Consider the following 22,772-nt stretch of genomic DNA (forward strand, 5'->3'; position numbering starts at 1 on the left):
GCCGTATAAAGGGGAGGAGTTATTTGGGGTCGGTCCATCGGACCTGGTGGCCTCGGCAACAGCTGGAAAATCCACCTTTTTTACCCCAAATCACATCTCAGCAGAAAAAGACACCGTCTTTTCAGCCTCAGTCCTTTCGTCCCCATAAGGGCAAGCGGGCAAAAGGCCAGTCATATCTGCCCAGGGATAGAGGAAAGGGAAGAAGACTGCAGCAGGCAGCCCATTCCCAGGAACAGAAGCCCTCCACAGCTTCTGCCAAGTCCTCAGCATGACGCTGGGGCCGTACAAGCGGACTCAGGTGCGGTGGGGGGTCGTCTCAAGAGTTTCAGCGCGTAGTGGGCTCACTCGCAAGTGGACCCCTGGATCCTACAAGTAGTATCCCAGGGGTACAGACTGGAGATTCGAGACGTCTCCCCCTCGCAGGCTCCTGATGTCTGCTTTACCAACGTCTTCCTCCGACAGGGAGGCAGTATTGGAAACAATTCACAAGCTGTATTCCCAGCAGGTGATAATCAAAGTACCCCTCCTACAACAAGGAAAGGGGTATTATTCCACACTATATTGTGGTACTGAAGCCAGACGGCTCGGTGAGACCTATTCTAAATGGGAAATCTTTGAACACTTACATACAAAGGAAAAAATAGCGGGTGGAAGGAAGATCAAAGGCGCTGCTGTATACGTGACAAATATAATAAAAAAATGTATAATATACTTGCAAAACCTCGTGGTCCTTCGTTAATCTTTTTCTATAAATCCAATGATTACCAGATGTTTACATGCAAAAAAACAAAAATAGACAACAAATGTGTAGTAATGTCTATAATAAGTTAAATTTTCTGTGTGTTCTCCGTTGAAGCAGAGCCCTATGATGTGGAGGTTTTTCTTGATGGGATATAGGGATAGTTTCTCACCACCACTTCACAAACATAGGTACACGTACCAAAACTCACTTAGAGTTAGATATCACCATACACATAAAGGTTTCTTTTTTACTTCTAATCATAACGCATGAAACAAGATTCGTTCAACGAAAACGTACCACACACGTTTTCAGCAGGTGGTATTCCACACGTAGCAGTTTCTTTGAATAAATGAGTAACTCTTCTCTTCCAAAAAGAATTAGTTTATTGGTGCGTGATACAATTTAAAAAGCAATAAATAAAATCTCCTTAATCAAATACCAAAATATTCAGGATAGAGCAGAGTGTGTGTCAGAATGGAATACGACAATCACAAGTGAATTCCGGACTTACACTTGCGAACACAAATGCTGCATATTACCTTGGATTGGTGTGGATATAGGAGAATTAAAAAGCACTGTCTGATATCACCAACGCCGTTTCGACACAAAGTCTTTTTCAAGGTGGATCCATGCGTTATGATTAGAAGTAAAAAAGAAACCTTTATGTGTATGGTGATATCTAACTCTAAGTGAGTTTTGGTACGTGTACCTATGTTTGTGAAGTGGTGGTGAGAAACTATCCCTATCTCCTATCAAGAAAAACCTCCACATCATAGGGCTCTGCTTCAACGGAGAACACACAAAAAATTGAACTTATTATAGACATTACTACACATTTGTTGTCTATTTTTGTTTTTTTGCATGTAAACATCTGGTAATCATTGGATTTATAGAAAAAGATTAACGAAGGACCACGAGGTTTTGCAAGTATATTATACATTTTTTTATTATATTTGTCACGTATACAGCAGCGCCTTTGATCTTCCTTCCACCCGCTATTTTTTCACTTGTATCCCTTTGTGATCTGGATTTGGGCAGATCATAGGAAGGTTAGGATTGGGCAGCTAGCTTTTGCGCCAGAACTCACACACATTTATATTTCTGACTTACATACAAAGGTTCAAATCAAGATGGAGTCACTCAGAGCAGTGATAGCGAACCAGGAAGAAGGGGACTATATGGTGTCCCTGGACATCAAGGATGCTTACCTCCATGTCCCAAATTGCCCTTCTCACCAAGGGTACCTCAGGTTCGTGGTACGGAACTGTCACTATCAGTTTCAGACGCTGCCGTTTGGATTGTCCACGGCACCCCGGGTCTTTACCAAAGTAATGGCCAAAATGATGATTCTTCTTCAAAGAAAAGGCGTCTTAATTATCCCTTACTTGGACGATCTCCTGATAAGGGCAAGGTCCAGAGAACAGTTGGAAGTCGGAGTAGCACTATCTCAAGTAGTTCTACGACAGCACGGGTGGATTCTAAATATCCAAAATCACAGCCGTTTCCGACGACACGTCTGCTGTTCCTAGGGATGGTTCTGGACACAGTCCAGAAAAAGGTGTTTCTCCCGGAGGAGAAAGCCAGGGAGTTATCCGAGCTAGTCAGGAACCTCCTAAAACCAGGAAAAGGGTCAGTGCATCATTGCACAAGAGTCCTGGGAAAAATGGTGGCTTATTACGAAGCGATTCCATTCGGCAGATTCCACGCAAGAACTTTTCAGTGGGATCTGCTGGACAAATGGTCCGGATCGCATTTTCAGATGCATCAGCGGATAACCCTATCTCCAAGGACAAGGGTGTCTCTCCTGTGGTGGTTAGAGTGCTCATCTTCTAGAGGGCCGCAGATTCGGCATTCAGGATTGGATGCTGGTGACCACGGAGGCCAGCCTGAGAGGCTGGGGAGCAGTCACACAGGGAAAAAATTTCCAGGGAGTGTGATCAAGTCTGGAGATTTTTCTCCACATAAATATACTGGAGCTAAGGGCAATTTACAATGCTCTAAGCTTAGCAAGACCTCTGCTTCAAGGTCAGCCGGTATTGATCCAGTGGGACAACATCACGGCAGTCGCCCACGTAAACAGACAGGGCGGCACAAGAAGCAGGAGGGCAATGGCAGAAACTGCAAGGATTTTTCGCTGGGCGGAAAATCATGTGATAGCACTGTCAGCAGTGTTCATTCCGGGAGTGGACAACTGGGAAGCAGACTTCCTCAGCAGGCACAACCTCCACCCGGGAGAGTGGGGACTTCATCGGGAAGTCTTCCACATGATTGTGAACCGTTGGAAAAGACCAAAGGTGGACATGATGGCGTCCCGCCTGAACAAAAAACTGGACAAGTATTGCGCCAGGTCAAAAGACCCTCAGGCAATAGCTGTGGACGTTTCTGGTAACACCGTGGGTGTACCAGTCGGGGTATGTCTTCCCTCCTCTGCTTCTCATACCCAATGTATTGAGAATTATAAGACGTAGAGGAGTAAGAACTATACTCGTGGCTCCGGATTGGCCAAGAAGGACTTGGTACCCGGAACTTCAAGAGATGCTCACAGAGGACTCATGGCCTCTGCCGCTAAGAAGGGACTTGCTTCAGCAAGTACCATGTCTGTTCCAAGACTTACCGCGGCTGCGTTTGACGGCATGGCGGTTGAACGCCGGATCCTAAGGGAAAAAGGCATTCCGGAAGAGGTCATTCCTACCCTGGTCAAAGCCAGGAAGGAGGTGACCGCACAACATTATCACCACATGTGGCGAAAATATGTTGCATGGTGTGAGGACAGGAAGGCCCCATGAAGAAATTTCAACTCTGTCGTTTCCTGCATTTCCTGCAAACAGGAGTGTCTATGGGCCTCAAATTGGGGTCCATTAAGGTTCAAATTTCGGCCCTGTCGATTTTCTTCCAGAAAGAATTGGCTTCAGTTCCTGAAGTCCAGAAGTTTGTCAAGGGAGTACTGCATATACAACCCCCTTTTGTGCCTCCAGTGGCACTGTGGGATCTCAACGTAGTTCTGGGATTCCTAAAATCACATTGGTTTAAACCGCTCAAATCTGTGGATTTGAAATCTCACATGGAAAGTGACCATGCTGTTGGCCCTGGCCTCGGCCAGGCGAGTGTCAGAATTGGCGGCGTTTGTCTCAAAAAAGCCCATATCTGATTGTCCATTCGGACAGGGCAGAGCTGCGGACTCATCCCCAGTTTCTCCCTAAGGTGGTGTCAGTGTTTCACCTGAACCAGCTTATTGTGGTACCTGCGGCTACTAGGGACTTGGAGGACTCCAAGTTGCTAGATGTTGTCAGGGCCCTGAAAATATAGGTTTCCAGGACGGCTGGAGTCAGGAAAACTGACTTGCTGTTATCCTGTATGCACCCAACAAACTGGGTGCTCTTGCTTCTAAGCAGACGATTGCTAGTTGGATGTGTAGTACAATTCAGCTTGCACATTCTGTGGCAGGCCTGCCACAGCCAAAATATGTAAATGCCCATTCCACAAGGAAGGTGGGCTCATCTTGGGCGGCTGCCCGAGGGGTCTCGGCTTTACAACTTTGCCGAGCTGATACTTGGTCAGGGGCACACCCTGACTGAGGAGGACCTGGAGTTCTCTCATTCGGTGCTGCAGAGTCATCCGCACTCTCCCGCCCGTTTGGGAGCTTTGGTATAATCCCCATGGTCCTGACGGAGTCCCCAGCATCCACTTAGGACGTTAGAGAAAATAAGAATTTACTTACCGATAATTCTATTTCTCGTAGTCCGTAGTGGATGCTGGGCGCCCATCCCAAGTGCGGATTGTCTGCAATATTTGTACATAGTTATTGTTACAAAAATCGGGTTATTATTGTTGTGAGCCATCTTTTCAGAGGCTCCGCTTTTATCATGCTGTTAACTGGGTTCAGATCACAGGTTGTACAGTGTGATTGGTGTGGCTGGTATGAGTCTTACCCGGGATTCAAAATCCTTCCTTATTGTGTACGCTCGTCCGGGCACAGTATCCTAACTGAGGCTTGGAGGAGGGTCATAGGGGGAGGAGCCAGTGCACACCACCTGATCCTAAAGCTTTTACTTTTGTGCCCTGTCTCCTGCGGAGCCGCTAATCCCCATGGTCCTGACGGAGTCCCCAGCATCCACTACGGACTACGAGAAATAGAATTATCGGTAAGTAAATTCTTATTTATCCCTTACTTGGACGATCTCCTGATAAGGGCAAGGTCCAGAGAACAGTTGGAGGTCGGAGTAGCACTATCTCAAGTAGTTCTACGACAGCACGGGTGGATTCTAAATATTCCAAAATCGCAGCTGTCTCCAACGACACGTCTGCTGTTCCTAGGGATGATTCTGGACACAGTCCAGAAAAAGGTGTTTCTCCCGGAGGAGAAAGCCAGGGAGTTATCCGAGCTAGTCAGGAACCTCCTAAAACCAGGAAAAGTGTCAGTGCATCATTGCACAAGGGTCCTGGGAAAAATGGTGGCTTCTTACGAAGCGATTCCATTCGGCAGATTTCACGCAAGAACTTTTCAGTGGGATCTGCTGGAAAAATGGTCCGGATCGCATCTTCAGATGCATCAGCGGATAACCCTGTCTCCAAGGACAAGGGTGTCTCTTCTGTGGTGGCTGCAGAGTGCTCATCTACTAAAGGGCCACAGATTCGGCATTCAGGACTGGGTCCTGGTGACCACGGATGCCAGCCTGAAAGGCTGGGGAGCAGTCACACAATGAAAAAATTTTCCATGGAGTGTGATCAAGTCTGGAGACTTCTCTCCACATAAATATACTGGAGCTAAGAGCAATTTACAATGCTCTAAGCTTAGCAAGACCTCTGCTTCAAAGTCAGCCGGTATTGATCCAGTGGGACAACATCACGGCAGTCGCCCACGTAAACAGACAGGGCGGCACAAGAAGCAGGAGGGCAATGGCAGAAACTGCAAGGATTCTTCGCTGGGCGGAAAATCATGTGATAGCACTGTCAGCAGTGTTCATTCCGGGAGTGGACAACTGGGAAGCAGACTTCCTCAGCACGACCTCCACCCGGGAGAGTGGGGACTTCATCGGGAAGTCTTCCACATGATTGTGAACCGTTGGGAAAGACCAAAGGTGGACATGATGGCGTCCCGCCTGAACAAAAAACTGGACAGGTATTGCGCCAGAACAAGAGACCCTCAGGCAATAGCTGTGGACGTTCTGGTAACACCGTGGGTGTACCAGTCGGTGTATGTGTTCCCTCCTCTGCTTCTCATACCTAAGGTACTGAGAATTATAAGACGTAGAGGAGTAAGAACTATACTCGTGGCTCCGGATTGGCCAAGAAGGACTTGGTACCTGGAACTTCAAGAGATGCTCACAGAGGACTCATGGCCTCTGCCGCTAAGAAGGGACTTGCTTCAGCAAGTACCATGTCTGTTCCAAGACTTACCGCGGCTGCGTTTGATGGCATGGCGGTTGAACGCCGGATCCTAAGGGAAAAAGACATTCCGGAAGAGGTCATTCCTACCCTGGTCAAAGCCAGGAAGGAGGTGACCGCACAACATTATCACTACATGTGGCGAAAATATGTTGCGTGGTGTGAGGCCAGGAAGGCCCCACGAAGAAATTTCAACTCGGTCGATTCCTGCATTTCCTGCAAACAGGAGTGTCTATGGGCCTCAAATTGGGGTCCATTAAGGTTCAAATTTCGGCCCTGTCGATTTTCTTCCAGAAAGAATTGGCTTCAGTTCCTGAAGTCCAGAAGTTTGTCAAGGGAGTACTGCATATACAACCCCCTTTTGTGCCTCCAGTGGCACTGTGGGATCTCAACGTAGTTCTGGGATTCCTCAAATCACATTGGTTTAAACCGCTCAAATCTGTGGATTTGAAATATCTCACATGGAAAGTGACCATGATGTTGGCCCTGGCCTCGGCCAGGCGAGTGTCAGAATTGGCGGCTTTGTCTCACAAAAGACCATATCTGATTGTCCATTCGGACAGGGCAGAGCTGCGGACTCGTCCCCAGTTTCTCCCTAAGGTGGTGTCAGCGTTTCACCTGAACCAGCTTATTGTGGTACCTGCGGCTACTAGGGACTTGGAGGACTCCAAGTTGCTAGATGTTGTCAGGGCCCTGAAAATATAGGTTTCCAGGACGGCTGGAGTCAGGAAAACTGACTTGCTGTTATCCTGTATGCACCCAACAAACTGGGTGCTCTTGCTTCTAAGCAGACGATTGCTAGTTGGATGTGTAGTACAATTCAGCTTGCACATTCTGTGGCAGGCCTGCCACAGCCAAAATATGTAAATGCCCATTCCACAAGGAAGGTGGGCTCATCTTGGGCGGCTGCCCGAGGGGTCTCGGCTTTACAACTTTGCCGAGCTGCTACTTGGTCAGGGGCACACCCTGGCTGAGGAGGACCTGGAGTTCTCTCACTCGGTGCTGCAGAGTCATCCGCACTCTCCCGCCCGTTTGGGAGCTTTGGTATAATCCCCATGGTCCTGACGGAGTCCCCAGCATCCACTTAGGACGTCAGAGAAAATAAGAATTTACTTACCGATAATTCTATTTCTCGTAGTCCGTAGTGGATGCTGGGCGCCCATCCCAAGTGCGGATTGTCTGCAATACTTGTACATAGTTATTGTTACAAAAATCGGGTTATTATTGTTGTGAGCCATCTTTTCAGAGGCTCCGCTGTTATCATGCTGTTAACTGGGTTCAGATCACAGGTTGTACAGTGTGATTGGTGTGGCTGGTATGAGTCTTACCCGGGATTCAAAATCCTTCCTTATTGTGTACGCTCGTCCGGGCACAGTATCCTAACTGAGGCTTGGAGGAGGGTCATAGGGGGAGGAGCCAGTGCACACCACCTGATCCTAAAGCTTTTACTTTTGTGCCCTGTCTCCTGCGGAGCCGCTATTCCCCATGGTCCTGACGGAGTCCCCAGCATCCACTACGGACTACGAGAAATAGAATTATCGGTAAGTAAATTCTTATTATTTTTTTTTCATACTTAACGATCCACGTGGACTACAATTGGAACGGTAATCTGTGCCGAGCGAAGCCCACAAGCCATGCGAGTGGACACGGTGCGCTAATATGGGTTCCCCGTCACGGAGAAAACGACACCAAATATAGTCAAAAACCTCATGTTGACCTGTCGACTTAATGAGTGTCGACTTAAGTTGGGTCGACCCAAAGACCCATACCCCTTCCTGGTTAGTCAGGTGGTCTGTTTGTGAATTGGTGAATGTGAGCAATGTTATGACGGTGCACTTTCATTGGCCAGACACTTTGCGCTGACTCCCTTATACTGCCATAGGGAAGACTCTCCGCTATGAGTTAATAGACAGAGGTGTGTTTAGGTTACATGTGTTAGGTGGCAGAAACTGTCCAATCCTAGTTTTGTGCCTATGGCTGTTGCTTGATGAACATGATGCTGTAGTACTGAGTTGCTGAGTTTTAACACACTTGACAAGCTATAGAGGCCTGTTCTATCTGAATTGCTAATACTGCTGCATGCCTTCAAACTTGAAAACCTTTTTTTTGGGTTATAATGAAAAAATGTTGGTAATCATTAAGGATCATGGATATTAAAAAAAAAAAGCACTTTAAAGAGTAGCTAATCAATATTGACAACATCAAGTAAAAAGGCCAGCTTTTTCTAGTATACTCTGGAATAGACTGCATAAGAAAAATTCCTTTGACGCTGGTTGATGGTGAATGAGGTATTAGGCTTAAACTTTATTGCTCACTAATCTTAATAAATAAGCAGGGCCCATCAATAAGCGCTTGAGATGGCAGTTTGTCTAAAAGCTTAGCAAATGAAGGAATCCACACGCCAAAGACACATTGGATTTTATTGGCAAAGTTTGAGATCTTTTTTTTTTTTTTTTTTTTTTTTATCACGCATTACCACTGTGCTATTATTTTTTTTATTTATTTTTTTTAAATTGCTTATTCCTTATTGAAATTTCAATACAGAAAAAGAAACCGATAACAAAACGATACAGACATTAAACCATAACAATTACATTATGGGGTCAATTCTATTCAGCGACAGTTGAATAGCGCCGGGAGTTAGCTCCCGGCACTATTCAATACAGAGCCAAGTGACACCAATTGTCGGGAATTCTTCTCACCCCCGGGGGATGAGAGAAGAAACCCGACAAAAGTGCGGCCGGCGTGAGGCTGATTGTTGGGAATCAGCATCGCGCCGGGGAGATAAGTCGGAGAATGCACTTTCTCCCGACAATTCAACCTGTTAAGTCGGCGAGAACAGGCATTCGCCGACTTAACATGAGCTGAATTGAATAGCGACAGGAGCTAACTCCCAGCGCTATTCCAACGGTCGCTGAATAGAATTGTCCCCTATGTCATCCACCACTCTGTTATACAGTCAAATTAGCCCACATACATTAACGACCAGAACAACCTTCTAGTTTAAATTCGTAAAATAAGAAATAGATATACAGCACTTGTCCAATCGACCCAGAACAGACAATGCAAGTTACCGTATACCAACAGACCTATATGCGTACATACGTACACGTCTCTGCGAAGGTATATGTTGGACCAAAAGTAATAAATGGGCCTATATCTATTTCCCATTTCAACTTCAGAGGAACAAGCTGGTTCGGAAACAAATTATTATTAATCTGGGCATAGATACTGGAAACTACCTCTAGAACCCAAATTCAATAACATTGATTTAACGGGTGAAGGTGACAGCACAGGGTCAGTGTGTGAAAACGGAGTTTGAATCGCATGTCTTATTTTTAACTATCGAAAAAAAGCACTATTAGGAATCACTCTGTAGATGAGTAAATGATTTAAACAGTCCTTCACTGTATAACTGACCTAAAGTAGTAACGCCTTTCAGTAACAATATATTGTCTGTTGAAATTTTAAGCAGTTTGGAATATGAAGCATTGTGCCACAGTGGGGTATCCGCATCCTATGCGGACCACTCAAACAGTATGTGCATGTCACCAGATCAATAGAGCTTGCTGGAGCAATGGAGGCACACTAGAGACAGTTCAGAAAGCAGAAAAAGTAAAGGAGAAAAGAAGGGCCCCACCTGCTTGCCCAGAAAGCCCACTAGAGTCAAGTCGGCGGTGTCCTGTAGCCAACTAACTATATGCACCAGTTGAGCCGCTGTATAATAGACCCTAAGATTGGGAAGACCAAGTCCCCCAGATGTTTTGGATTTATATAATGTTTTAATGGAAATTCTTGCTGGCCTATCCCCCCCCCCCCCCCCCCCCCCCCCATCCATATATAAGGGATCCGGTCTGAAAATCGACAGTATCTAGGTCGACAATGTTTAGGTCGACAGTCACTAGGTCGACATGGATGGAAGGTCGACAGGGTTTCTAGGTCGACAGGTCTAAAGGTCGACATGCGTTTTTCACATTTTTTTTTTCTTTTTTTGAATTTTTTTCATACTTAACGATCCACGTGGACTACGATTGGAACGGTAATCTGTGCCGAGCGAAGCTGTAGCGGAGCGAAGGCACCATGCCCGAAGCATGGCGAGCGGACGCGGTGCACTAATTTGGGATCCCGGTCACACTACGAAGAAAACGACAAAAAAAAAAAAAAAAAACTCATGTCGACCTTTAGACCTGTCGACCTAGCACATGTCGACCTAGAAACCCCGTTGACCTTCCATCCATGTCGACCTAGTGACTGTCGACCTATAGTGGTCGACCTAAACATTGTCGACCTAGATACTGTCGATTTGATGAACCACACCCCTATATAAATGATGACAAGATACTCTCAATAGCAGAGAAAACTGCCATGGGAATATATGTTCTGCAGCATTCTCCAGTATATAAGAACTTTGGTTGAACCGACCTTTTTAAGCAGGTTGATACGGCCTAAGACGGATAACGGCAGTTTTTTCACACATGAGTTTTCATCTTAAAAATCCTCCGTAATGGGAGAAATATTTTGGGATAGATAGGGGTATATTCAATTGAAGTCAGATCTATTCTGACATTCAATTGTCGGAATGGATCAGACTTGGGCTATTCAATGTCATCTCAATTCGACTTTTAAAGTCGAATTGAGATGCAGGAGCTAGATGGGGGGAGAGCCGCGGGCAGACTGTTGAGAGCAGCGCTACAGCAGCGGCTATATAACCGCTGCTCTCCCCAGTCTGCCTGTTCTCCCCTGTCTTCCCCCTCCCAATTGCCAAGTAGACCTGAAAAAACACCACCAAATTTCGTAACTATTTTGTAGCATGGCCTGCAGAGAATCCTTCAGTGTCTTGTAGAAACAGCATGTCCTCTGCGTACAGCACAACTACATCTATACACTCTCCAACTTTAATACCACGGACATCCGGCGCCGCACGCAGAAGACAGGCAAGTGGCTCTGACTATTGCAAAAATGGCTGGTGTCAGGGCACACTGTTGTTGAGTCCCCCTCACTAGTGAAAAAGGAGATGAAATAAAACTGTTAACAGACACTCTGGCCGTTGGGGAAAAATACAGCAGTTGGCTTAATTTGATAAATCGTGGCCCAAAAACTAATTTCTGAAGCACACCCCAAATATAGCCCCACTCCACCAAGTCAAAGGCCTTGGCTGCGTCTAGTGACACTACTACCTCGGACCCAACCACATCCGTTCTCTGTAAGTGATAAAATAGTCTACGCAGACGTAGACTTCCCCGGCATGAATCCTGTCTGATTGGGGTGAAAAATGAATAACCGAATTCAAGCTAAGCGCTATAATTTTAGCCAATACTTTAATATCTGTGGACAAAAGCGAAATGGGCCGATAGGACTCTGGCAGAGTGGGGTCCTTCCCGGGCTTAGCTAACACAATAATAATTTCTTCACACAGAAGGAGAAATGGATCTCCGCTCATAGGAGTTAAACATATCTAACAAATAAGGAACATAAAAATCCTTACATTTTCTGCACACCTCCACAGGAATTCCATCACATCCAGGAGCTTTAGAGGCTGGAAACGAGGAAATTGCTGCCTCAACCTCCTCCAATGTAAATGGAGCATCAGGGCTGTCAATAGCGTCTTGAGGCATATGCGGCAACGCAACTTGGTCCAAATAATTCTGCAGTTACTTGTTTGTATATGCAACCTTGGAAGTGTACAGACGAGTAGTAACTACGAAACCCCCCTGCAATCTCCTCTCCAGAATAACATAACTGTCCTTGGGAATTATGGGTACTCTGGACTATGTTGGCAGTAGACTCCTCCCTCGCTAGGTATGCCAAGTATCTGCCTCCTATGTCAGCCTGGAAATAGTGCTCATGTTTAGAAAATAGCAACCTATGCCTGGATTTTTCAAAAAGAAATTCCGTCCACTCCCTCTGCACATCCAGCCATAGCCCTCTATCAATACACGAAAGAGAGGATAAACCGAGCCTCCAACTGCTGACATAGTGTTTGTGCTATTTTAATAGGCAAACCAGTTCAGAGCAAATAACTTTCATAGCACTCTATTGCTTGTGGCTCCCTGCAGCAATTACATGTCAGTGCGATTAGGGTGTGATTTTAAATACACAGCTGACAGTCCAAAGATGTCGTTGGGTTTACTTTTAGTTAAAAATGCCTGGTCCTAGAGTTTTATGGCATTAGGGCAGCCATATGGTGGGTTTACCATAGCTAGCAAGTGACTAGATTTTTTTTTTTTTTTTTTGCTTCTTTTCAAGGGGTGTTGGTGCCGGATGCAACACGAAGGAAATTCTGGACAGACTGAGGAACCTTAAAGCCGAAATTGGGGACCTGGATCTCAGAGAAAAGGAGCTGGACCAACAGAAAGTGTGGCTGCAGCAAAGCATCAACAATGTTATGGATGATTCTGAAAATAGACTATATCCTTTTCATGTATTGGAAATGATTGTGATAGCTAAGCTTTACTTATTGCCATAAGAAATGTCCGTCTGCAGTAGAGGATCACACAATGGGTTATAGGTAGGCTTATACTATAACTTTTTAAACCGGGACACATGAATTACACAGGTTTTGTGGATGATTACAACCAGGTGAAATGCAGGCTTGAAGTGAGCCAGCCACAGAACCTGTTGTTCATGAGTGTCCCATATTAAAGGGATAGTTTGGTAAGCCTAGTTTATAGCCCACTCTGTAGGATGTGGCTACTGGGCAAGGAACAGAGTTCTCTCCTGTCATAACACTTCTCTCCCCAGATCTTTTTCTTTGTTGCTGTGCACAAATAGGTTAAAATAGATAGAATATAAATGTGTACTAATGTTGGATTAAATGCTGTCAATAGACAAATGCAGTGAAACTTGACTGATGCAGTGATTTACAATGCTTTCCTGAACACAGCCATACATTTTCTTTTGTAACGCATGAGGACCTTTGTAGCACTTTTAATGGTGAGTTCTCATTCCGGTACGCTGGGTATTGGCTTCTCTGAAGTTTAATAACTATAGCAGATGTATAATGTTACAATTTGTAGCAGTATTTTAATAAAAGTTCAGATAAGAAGCAATTAGTATCATTGTATAGTAATATCCAATGTCCTGATTATCCCTGCAGTGGACAGACTTGCAGTCCAATGTTCCAGAGCTATACTATTACTCATGAGTACTGTAGAAGCTTCCAGCAGTGTAAAATCCTATATTCCTTTTTCTCATTTGAATTTACCCTTCTCAGAAACTGTGCCTATGATGATCAATACTTCACTTTAAATATTCCAGGTTGCTCTGCTTGACCAGAAGAACCTTTCCCCATACATTTACAGCCTAATTGACACCTACTGTACTGGAAGTATTCTGTGATCATTAATAGTACCCGCTAGTGTTTCTTGTTCCTTCACATACCAAAAAAAAATCATCAGATGGTCTCCTCAGCAGCTGCAGTTTCTCCTGAACAGCAGCAGTCCCTGACATGGACCCCACACTTTTGTTAATAACAGCGAGAGTGACTGAGTAGTTTAAACTCTGACAGGAGCTCTCCATTTGTCCTCAGGACCCCAAACAGCTTGCGTTTCCCTGGTCACCTAGCAGGTGTATTTATTACACACATCCTTGGCCACCTAGCAGGTGCACAGGTGTATTCATTACTCACTGACATATCCCTGGTCACCCAGCAGGTGCACAGGTGTATTTGTTACTCAATGACACACATTCCAGGTCACTTAGCAGGTGCACAGGTGTATTCATTATTTACTGACACATCCCTGGGCACCCAGCAGGTTCACATGTGTATTCATTACTCACTGACACACATTTTAAAAGATTCACAGGTGGATCTAATTATTTCACTTGTGATTCTGTGAGGAGACCTGGAAAACATTTTATTCACAAATGATTACTTTTTTTTCCCCCCCGCTTATTTATATAGTTCTCATGTATTTTGTGTTTCCTCTGTAACTCACAGGCGACACGCTTCTGGCAGTACAGGCTCCATCTGGTACACAGCTGGAAGTTCCAATACCAGAAACGGTGAGTGGTCTGATTCTTCTTTCCAGTCTTATGTCCTTACAACTTTTGCAAACAGGTCTTTGTCACTCTTCAGTCATTTTTAAGTTTTTTCATTTCATTGTGATGACTACAGTACATTTATTATCCACTATTAAATGGGTGAACGGCTTTCTGTTTAGCTGCATCAGTATATGGAGGGTTAACTTGCAATCAGACAGTGGTACCCGCTGCAGACTAACGCCCACCATTCGGCACAGGCAGAGCGCTGTACTTTTTCTTACCACATAGCAATTGTCTACATACTGCTGTACAAACAAAGCAAAGTATGTGTCATGGACTCTAGCAGAAGACTAATGTTCTCAATATGTATGTGTTATCTTTTTAGGGCCAAAATGGACAAAAGAAATACCAAATTAGTTTAAAGAGCAATTCGGGGCCCATTAATGTGCTTCTGATCAATAAGGAATCTAGTTCATCGAAACCGGTGGCTTTTCCCGTTCCTCCACCAGATGACATTGTACAGACCCATACCCCGTCTGACCCACCCAGCAGCTCCAGTAAACAGTCTGCACAAGGCCAGCCTCAGCAGGCAGAAGACTTACAGAGTAAGATCCCTGCAGACTTCAACACAAGTGAGTAATGTATGCTATGAAAAGGTGTGGAACGTTAAGGATGTGTTCCCTACAAATTTTTCAGGAAACCTGATTGCTCTAAATTCAATTAATTTCCTATTGTATGATATATGATGAAATAACCTCTGACTGAATATTATATTCCATTATCCTATTTTAGGGTTATGAAAGGGCCACACTGTTACCCCAAACACCTCACCTAACATTTTACTTGATTGAATTGAACATTGTGATGTACAGATGTGTCCTCATCTATTGTTGCTGCGGGAGGCAGTGTACCCTATCGCGGCATACTGCAGCCTCTGGCTCATTTGCTACAAGTAGCGGGAGCTACCGTTTGGGTTAGCGGGACCGTGCTATTCCAGGACTCGCCGCATCGCGCGCAACAAACTGAGTGGACACATCTGTAGGTACCAAACATTAAATTGATGAGCACCAGAAGAGAATACATTGTGATATCTGTATTAACTATTCATTAGAGCACTAACTCTTACCTGGTTAGGTTATTGGCATTTTTTGGTTGGGCTGCACTAGACTGTTAATTGTGAATGTTTCCTATTCATTGCAGAACATTGATCTTTGTACCATGCTTTCTAAGCACCTTGTTACAACATTGTATATGCTACAATACAGTTGGCTCCTAACTCAACTCTACTGTACACTTATTTGGCACATGAACTTGCAGAGTACTAGCAACTACTGCTAGGTATCACACTATTGAAAATGAGACACTGAAACCTTGTGAATAAGATGTAGGGAGGTCTGAGACGCCACACAGTTCTGACCTGTAGATTTTATCTTTTAGAGCTGTGGGTCTGTCTGTTCTCTGGACCCCAAACAGTTCACGTGTCACAGATCGCCTGTGGATGTTTGATCCGTGGTAGTTGGTCATACACCTGTAAATGGTCTGGAAATGTGGCCTGTTGGGGGTCCCAAGGACTGGAGTTTAGAAACACTTTTCAGAAGACACACAACTATGACAATCGTCTTCCTGATTTTGTAAATTGGTGTATATGGTAAACCCAAATTTCTCTAACATCCATAAGGGATGCTGGGGATCACTTTGTGTGATGGGGTCCACTGGGTGTTCTGGCTTCTCCCCTCTATGCCCCCTCCTACAGCCAGTTTAGAAAAATGTGCCCTCAGGAGAGGATGCACACTCTGGAGCTCCAGAGGATTTTTTTTCTTCAGTTTATTTTAAACTTTATTATTTTCGGTATACTGTTTGGGCACCAGCATACCTGCACCGTGGGAGGTACGAAGGGGGGGGGGGGGGGAGTTGGGTGGTGGGTACCGGTCTCTACAGGCGTCTGTCGCTTCCCCGCTGCAGGACCCCTGTCTTGAGAGGTTATTGGTACCACAGGGCATTGTGCCTTGGCGAACGCAATCGCAGCACGCTGCACAACCCTAACATAAGCCTGAAGAGTGGTGAGTACAAACCGGGGTCCCCATAAGGGGGGGTCCGCCGGTTCTTGATGCAGCACAATCGCAGAGTCGGCATATGGTCCCCTCCCTGGGGGGGACCCGCTACAGCCCTCCTGTGTACACTGGCAGCGGTGGTGAAAACTAGTATTCATGTGATGTTTTACACTTATTAGGAGGCTTTGCCAGTATAAATATCTACATAGCTCCAGCACCATTACAGGGGGCAGAGCTTCCTCAGAGCGGGACCAGCAGCATTTTGGCACCTTCCTCTGCTTACAGCTGCAGCAGTAAGGGCACACAGCTCCTCCAGGATACGCAGGAAACTGGTACAGGGGTGTAAAACAGGGGGAGAGACGCTTTAGTACACAAATGTAGTGTCCTGAAAAGGTCAAGCAATCCAGTTTGTACTGTGATATAATAATAAAAAAAGACACTGGGGAAACACAGTTCTCGGATAGTGCAGGTGGTGCAAATGTCCTGTGCTGCAGTTACTGGATGCGATGTTACACCTGCTTCTTCAGATGTTTGTGGATGTTACCAGTTTCCTCCTGCATCAAGTGGTCTCTCCAGCAGCTTCAACGTGTTTCAAGGAGCACCCTCTTTGTCAGAAGAAGGGTTTGTTTGTCAACTGCCTTAGCAGCCAGGTCTGCGACAGCCTGCTGCAGCTGGTGTCTTCTGAGTATCTGCAGTGAGTTGTGATGACATATCTGCCATCATAGTTTTTATGGCTGCTGACCCTTCTGCAACAAGGACCGTTTGTCTGCCCGGACATACGGTGACTTCGTTTGATGGCTTGGAAGTTAAGTGGAAAATCCTAGCTCACAAGGGCCTTTCCACGAAGGTTATTGCAACCATGGTTCAGGCCAGAAAACCTATGATGTTAAGACGGTCTTATCAGGAGAAGATATGTTTCTTGGTGCGAGGAACGCACGTACCCACCTGCTGAATTCCACTTGGGACATTTCTTATATTTCCTGCTGGCGGGTGTGGGTAAGGGCTTACGTTTGGGTTCCATTAGGGTCCAGATCTCTGCTCTCCTAATCTTCTTTCAGAAGTTGGTAATGTTGCATGAAGTTTAGACATTTTTGCAAGGGGTACTTCACATACAATCTCCGTTTGTGCCGCCCACTGCACCTTGGGATTTGAATGTGGTGTTGGAATTTCTTCAGTCCTCCTGGTTTGAACCTCTGACGATAGTAGAAAAGTACCTCACTTGAAAGAATGTGATGTTATTGGCCCTGGCTTCTGCTAGGCGTGTCTCAGAATTGGGTTCCCTCTCATGTAAAAGTCCATACTTGCTCAGGACTAGGCAGCAGTTTCTGCCGAAGGTTGCCTCTGCGTTCCACCTGAACCAACCAATTGTCCCGTTTAGTGCTGGTATTTCTGCTCCTCCGGAGTCATTGGATGCTGGGAGCCTTGAAGATTTATATCAAAAGGACGGCTCGGATACTAAAGACGGATTCCTTATTTGTGCTCGGATGCGCAGAGAAAGGGTTGTCCTGCTTCAAAGCCATCCATTGCTCGTTTGCTGAAGTTGACTATCCAACAGGCCTATGTGTCGGCAGCCTTACTTGTTCCTAAGTCTCTGAAGGCCCACTCTACCAGATCAGTGGGGTCTTCCTGGGCAGCTGCCCGTGGAGTCTCGGCCTTGCAACTATGCCGAGCTGCTACCTGGTCAGGGAAGAACACCTTTGTGAAGTTCTACAAGTTTGATACCCTGGCCAAAGAGGATACCCAGTTTGGACAGGTAGTGCTGCGGACGTCTCCGCACATTCCCGCCTGTTCTGGAAGCTTTGGGACATCCTCACCGTACTAAGGGGGTCATTCCGAGTTGATCGCTCGGTGACGATTTTTGCACTGCAGCGATCAGGTGAAAAAAAAATGGCAAAACTGCGCATGCGCCACAATACGCACGCATGTCGTACGGGTACAAAGAGCATCGTTGCTGTGCAATGGTTCTAGCGAAGAAACCGATCGCAAGGAGATTGACAGGAAGAGGGCGTTAATGGGTGTCAATTGACAGTTTTCTGGGAGTGGTAGGTAAAACGCAGGTGTGACCAGGTGTTTGCAGGGCGGGTATCTGACGTTAATTCTGGGACCTCAGTCGCTAGAATCATTGCACAGGATAAGTAACTACAGGGCTGGTCTTGTTTTGCACAAAATGTTTTTGTACCGCTCTGCTGCATTCGATTGCATACTTGCAAAGCAAAAATACACTCCCCCTGTGGGTGGAGACAATGCGTTTGCACCTCTGCTGTTGAGAAACTACACATCCCAGCATGCCCTGACACGGCTTTAGCATTTTCTGACAGCAGAACTGTCAGGGCATGCTGGGATATGTAGTTTCACAACATCTGGAGGGCCGCAGTTTGGACATGCCTGGTATAAGTGATCCCCAGTATCCCTTGGATGTTAGAGAGGATGGGATTTTAATACCTACCGGTAAATCCCTTTCTCTTAGTCCATAAGGGATACTGGGCGCACGCCTCAGTGTGTTGACTTGTCTGCAGGTTTTTTTCTTGTCAAAAAGTTTACCTGTTCAACTGTTGCTGTTTATTACGAACCGTTGCTGGTTGTTTTATGTTCTTTATGTGCTGGTGTATGAATCTCACCACTCATTATGTTCCTTCTCTCAAGTATGTCCATTCTTTTTTCTTTTTCATCCACTAGGGGTCACTGGAGTACTCTTGGGATATGGACGGCTTAGCAGAAACAAAGGCACTGAATATTTAAATTTAGAACTCTCCACCCCTCCATATCCCCGAGTACCTCAGTGTTTTTTCTGTGCTCACAGCACTAACAAGGCTTGTGTGGAGTTCCCACACTTTGTTGAAGATTTTATTAATTTTTCATTTTTACTTTTACATTTTTACTTTCTCTAACGTCCTAGTGGATGCTGGGGACTCCGTCAGGACCATGGGGATTAGCGGCTCCGCAGGAGACAGGGCACAAAAATAAAGCTTTAGGATCAGGTGGTGTGCACTGGCTCCTCCCCCTATGACCCTCCTCCAAGCCTCAGTTAGGTTTTTGTGCCCGTCCGAGCAGGGTGCAATCTAGGTGGCTCTCCTAAAGAGCTGCTTAGAAAAAAGTTTTTAGGTTTTTTTATTTTCAGTGAGTCCTGCTGGCAACAGGCTCACTGCAACGAGGGACTTAGGGGAGAAGAAGTGAACTCACCTGCGTGCAGGATGGATTGGCTTCTTAGGCTACTGGACACCATTAGCTCCAGAGGGATCGAACACAGGCCCAGCCATGGAGTCCGGTCCCGGAGCCGCGCCGCCGACCCCCTTACAGATGCCGAAAAGCGAAGAGGTCCAGAAACCGGCGGCAGAAGACTTTTCAGTCTTCATGAGGTAGCGCACAGCACTGCAGCTGTGCGCCATTGTTGTCACACACTTCACACCAGCGGTCACGGAGGGTGCAGGGCGCTGCAGGGGGCGCCCTGGGCAGCAATGAGAATACCTTGTTCTGGCTAAAAAATACATCACATATAGCCCTTGGGGCTATATGGATGTATTTAACCCCTGCCAGGTCTCACAAACTCCGGAGAAGAGCCCGTCGAAATAGGGGGCGAGGCCTATCTCCTCAGCACACAGCGCCATTTTCCTGCTCAGCTCCGCTGCGAGGAAGGCTCCCAGGACTCTCCCCTGCACTGCACTACAGAAACAGGGTAAAAAAGAGAGGGGGGGCACTTTTTTTGGCGTTTTTGATATATTAAGCTGCTATAAGGGAGACAACACTTCTATAGGGTTGTTCCTATATATTTATAGCGCTTGGGTGTGTGCTGGCAAACTCTCCCTCTGTCTCCCCAAAGGGCTAGTGGGGTCCTGTCTTCGATAAGAGCATTCCCTGTGTGTCTGCTGTGTGTCGGTACGTGTGTGTCGACATGTATGAGGACGATGTTGGTGTGGAGGCGGAGCAATTGCCGGTAATGGTGATGTCACCCCCTAGGGAGTCGACACCGGAACGGATGGCTTTATTTATGGAATTACGTGATAATGTCAGCACATTACAAAAATCAGTTGACGACATGAGACGGCCGGAAAACCAGTTAGTACCTGTACAGGCGTCTCAGACACCGTCAGGGGCTGTAAAACGCCCTTTACCTCAGTCGGTCGACACAGACCCAGACACGGACACCGAATCTAGTGTCGACGGTGAAGAAACAAACGTATTTTCCAGTAGGGCCACACGTTATATGATCACGGCAATGAAGGAGGCTTTACATATCTCTGATACTGCATGTACCACAAAAAGGTCTGAAAAAACTACCTGTAGTTTTTCCTGAATCAGACGAATTGAATGAAGTGTGTGATGAAGCGTGGGTTAACCCCGATAGAAAACTGCTAATTTCAAAGAAGTTATTGGCATTATATCCTTTCCCGCCAGAGGTTAGGGCGCACTGGGAAACACCCCCTAGGGTGGATAAGGCGCTCACACGCTTATCAAAACAAGTGGCGTTACCGTCTCCTGAAACGGCCGCCCTCAAGGATCCAGCAGATAGGAGGCTGGAAACTACCCTGAAAAGTATATACACTCATACTGGTGTTATACTGCGACCAGCCATCGCCTCTGCATGGATGTGCAGTGCTGGGGTGGTTTGGTCGGATTCCCTGACTGAAAATATTGATACCCTGGATAGGGACAGTATTTTACTGACTATAGAGCATTTAAAGGATGCATTTCTATATATGCGAGATGCACAGAGGGATATTTGCACTCTGGCATCAAGAGTAAGTGCGATGTCCATATCTGCCAGAAGTTTATGGACGCGACAATGGTCAGGTGATGCGGATTCCAAACGGCATATGGAAGTATTGCCGTATAAGGGGGAGGAATTATTTGGGGTCGGTCTATCGGATTTGGTGGCCACGGCAACAGCCGGGAAATCCACCTTTTTTACCTCAGGTCCCCTCCCAACAGAAAGACACCGTCTTTTCAGCCGCAGTCCTTTCGTTCCTATAGGAACAAGCGGGCGAAAGGACAGTCATATTTGCCCGAGGCAAAGGAAAGGGTAAGAGAGTGCACCAAGCAGCTTCTTCCCAGGAGCAGAAGCCCCCCCCCCCGGCTTCTGCAAAGCCCTCAGCATGGCGTTGGGGCTTTACAAGCGGACTCAGGGGCGGTGGGGGGTCGACTCAAGAATTTCAGCGCACAGTGGGCTCACTCACAGGTGGACCCCTGGATCCTGCAGATAATATCTCCGGGTTACAGGTTGGAATTCGAGAAGTCTCCCCCTCGCCGGTTCCTAAAGTCTGCTCTGCCAACGTCTCCCTCAGACAGGGCGACGGTATTGGAAGCCATTCACAAGCTGTATTCTCAGCAGGTGATAGTCAAGGTACCCCTCCTACAACAGGGAAAGGGGTATTATTCCACACTATTTGTGGTACCGAAGCCGGACAGCTCGGTAAGACCTATTCTAAATCTGAAATCTTTGAACCTGTACATACAAAAATTCAAGTTCAAGATGGAGTCACTCAGAGCAGTGATAGCGAATCTGGAAGAAGGGGACTTTATGGTGTCCCTGGACATCAAGGATGCTTACCTGCATGTCCCAATTTGCCCTTCACATCAAGGGTACCTCAGGTTCGTGGTGCAAAACTGTCATTATCAGTTTCAGACGCTGCCGTTTGGATTGTCCACGGCACCTCGGGTCTTTACCAAGGTAATGGCCGAAATGATGATTCTTCTACGAAGAAAAGGCGTATTAATTATCCCTTACTTGGACGATCTCCTGATAAGGGCAAGGTCCAGGGAACAGCTGGGGGACGTAGTAGCACTAACCCAAATAGTGCTGCAACAGCACGGGTGGATTCTGAATTTTCCAAAATCTCAATTGACCCCGACGACACGTCTGCTGTTCCTGGGAATGATTCTGGACACGGTTCAGAAAAAGGTGTTTCTTCCGGAGGAGAAAGCCAAGGAGTTATCCGAACTTGTCAGGAACCTCCTAAAACCAGGGAAAGTGTCTGTGCATCAATGCACAAGAGTCCTGGGAAAGATGGTGGCTTCTTACGAAGCGATTCCATTCGGCAGATTCCACGCACGAACTTTTCAGTGGGATCTGCTGGACAAATGGTCCGGATCGCATCTGCAGATGCATCAGCGGATAACCTTGTCGCCACGGACAAGGGTGTCTCTTCTGTGGTGGTTGCAGAGTGCTCATCTGTTAGAGGGCCGCAGATTCGGCATACAGGACTGGGTCCTGGTGACCACGGATGCCAGTCTGAGAGGCTGGGGAGCGGTCACACAGGGAAGAAACTTCCAGGGAGTATGGTCAAACCTGGAGATGTCTCTTCACATAAATATACTGGAGCTAAGAGCGATTTACAATGCTCTAAGCCTGGCAAAACCCCTGCTTCAGGGTCAGCCGGTGTTGATCCAGTCGGACAACATCACGGCAGTCGCCCACGTAAACAGACAGGGCGGCACAAGAAGCAGGAGAGCAATGGCAGAAGCTGCAAGGATTCTTCGCTGGGCGGAAGATCATGTGATAGCACTGTCAGCAGTGTTCGTTCCGGGAGTGGACAACTGGGAAGCAGACTTCCTCAGCAGACACGATCTACACCCGGGAGAGTGGGGACTTCATCCAGAAGTCTTCCACATGATTG

General features: G+C 46.5%; 1 protein-coding gene across 1 annotated transcript in view; it reads left to right on the forward strand.

The window, feature by feature from the left end:
* E2F5 (E2F transcription factor 5) overlaps window positions 1-22,772 on the forward strand; it is a 122,545-nt gene that overhangs the window by 65,846 nt on the left and 33,927 nt on the right. The window contains exons 3-6 of the mRNA XM_063924037.1: window positions 12,374-12,535; window positions 13,017-13,060; window positions 14,067-14,131; window positions 14,496-14,742. Coding sequence (XP_063780107.1) covers window positions 12,374-12,535; window positions 13,017-13,060; window positions 14,067-14,131; window positions 14,496-14,742 — 518 coding nt within the window. The remainder of the gene's footprint in view (window positions 1-12,373; window positions 12,536-13,016; window positions 13,061-14,066; window positions 14,132-14,495; window positions 14,743-22,772) is intronic.

Source organism: Pseudophryne corroboree, chromosome 5, assembly GCF_028390025.1.
Source record: "Pseudophryne corroboree isolate aPseCor3 chromosome 5, aPseCor3.hap2, whole genome shotgun sequence".
Classification (NCBI taxonomy): Eukaryota; Metazoa; Chordata; class Amphibia; order Anura; family Myobatrachidae; genus Pseudophryne; species Pseudophryne corroboree.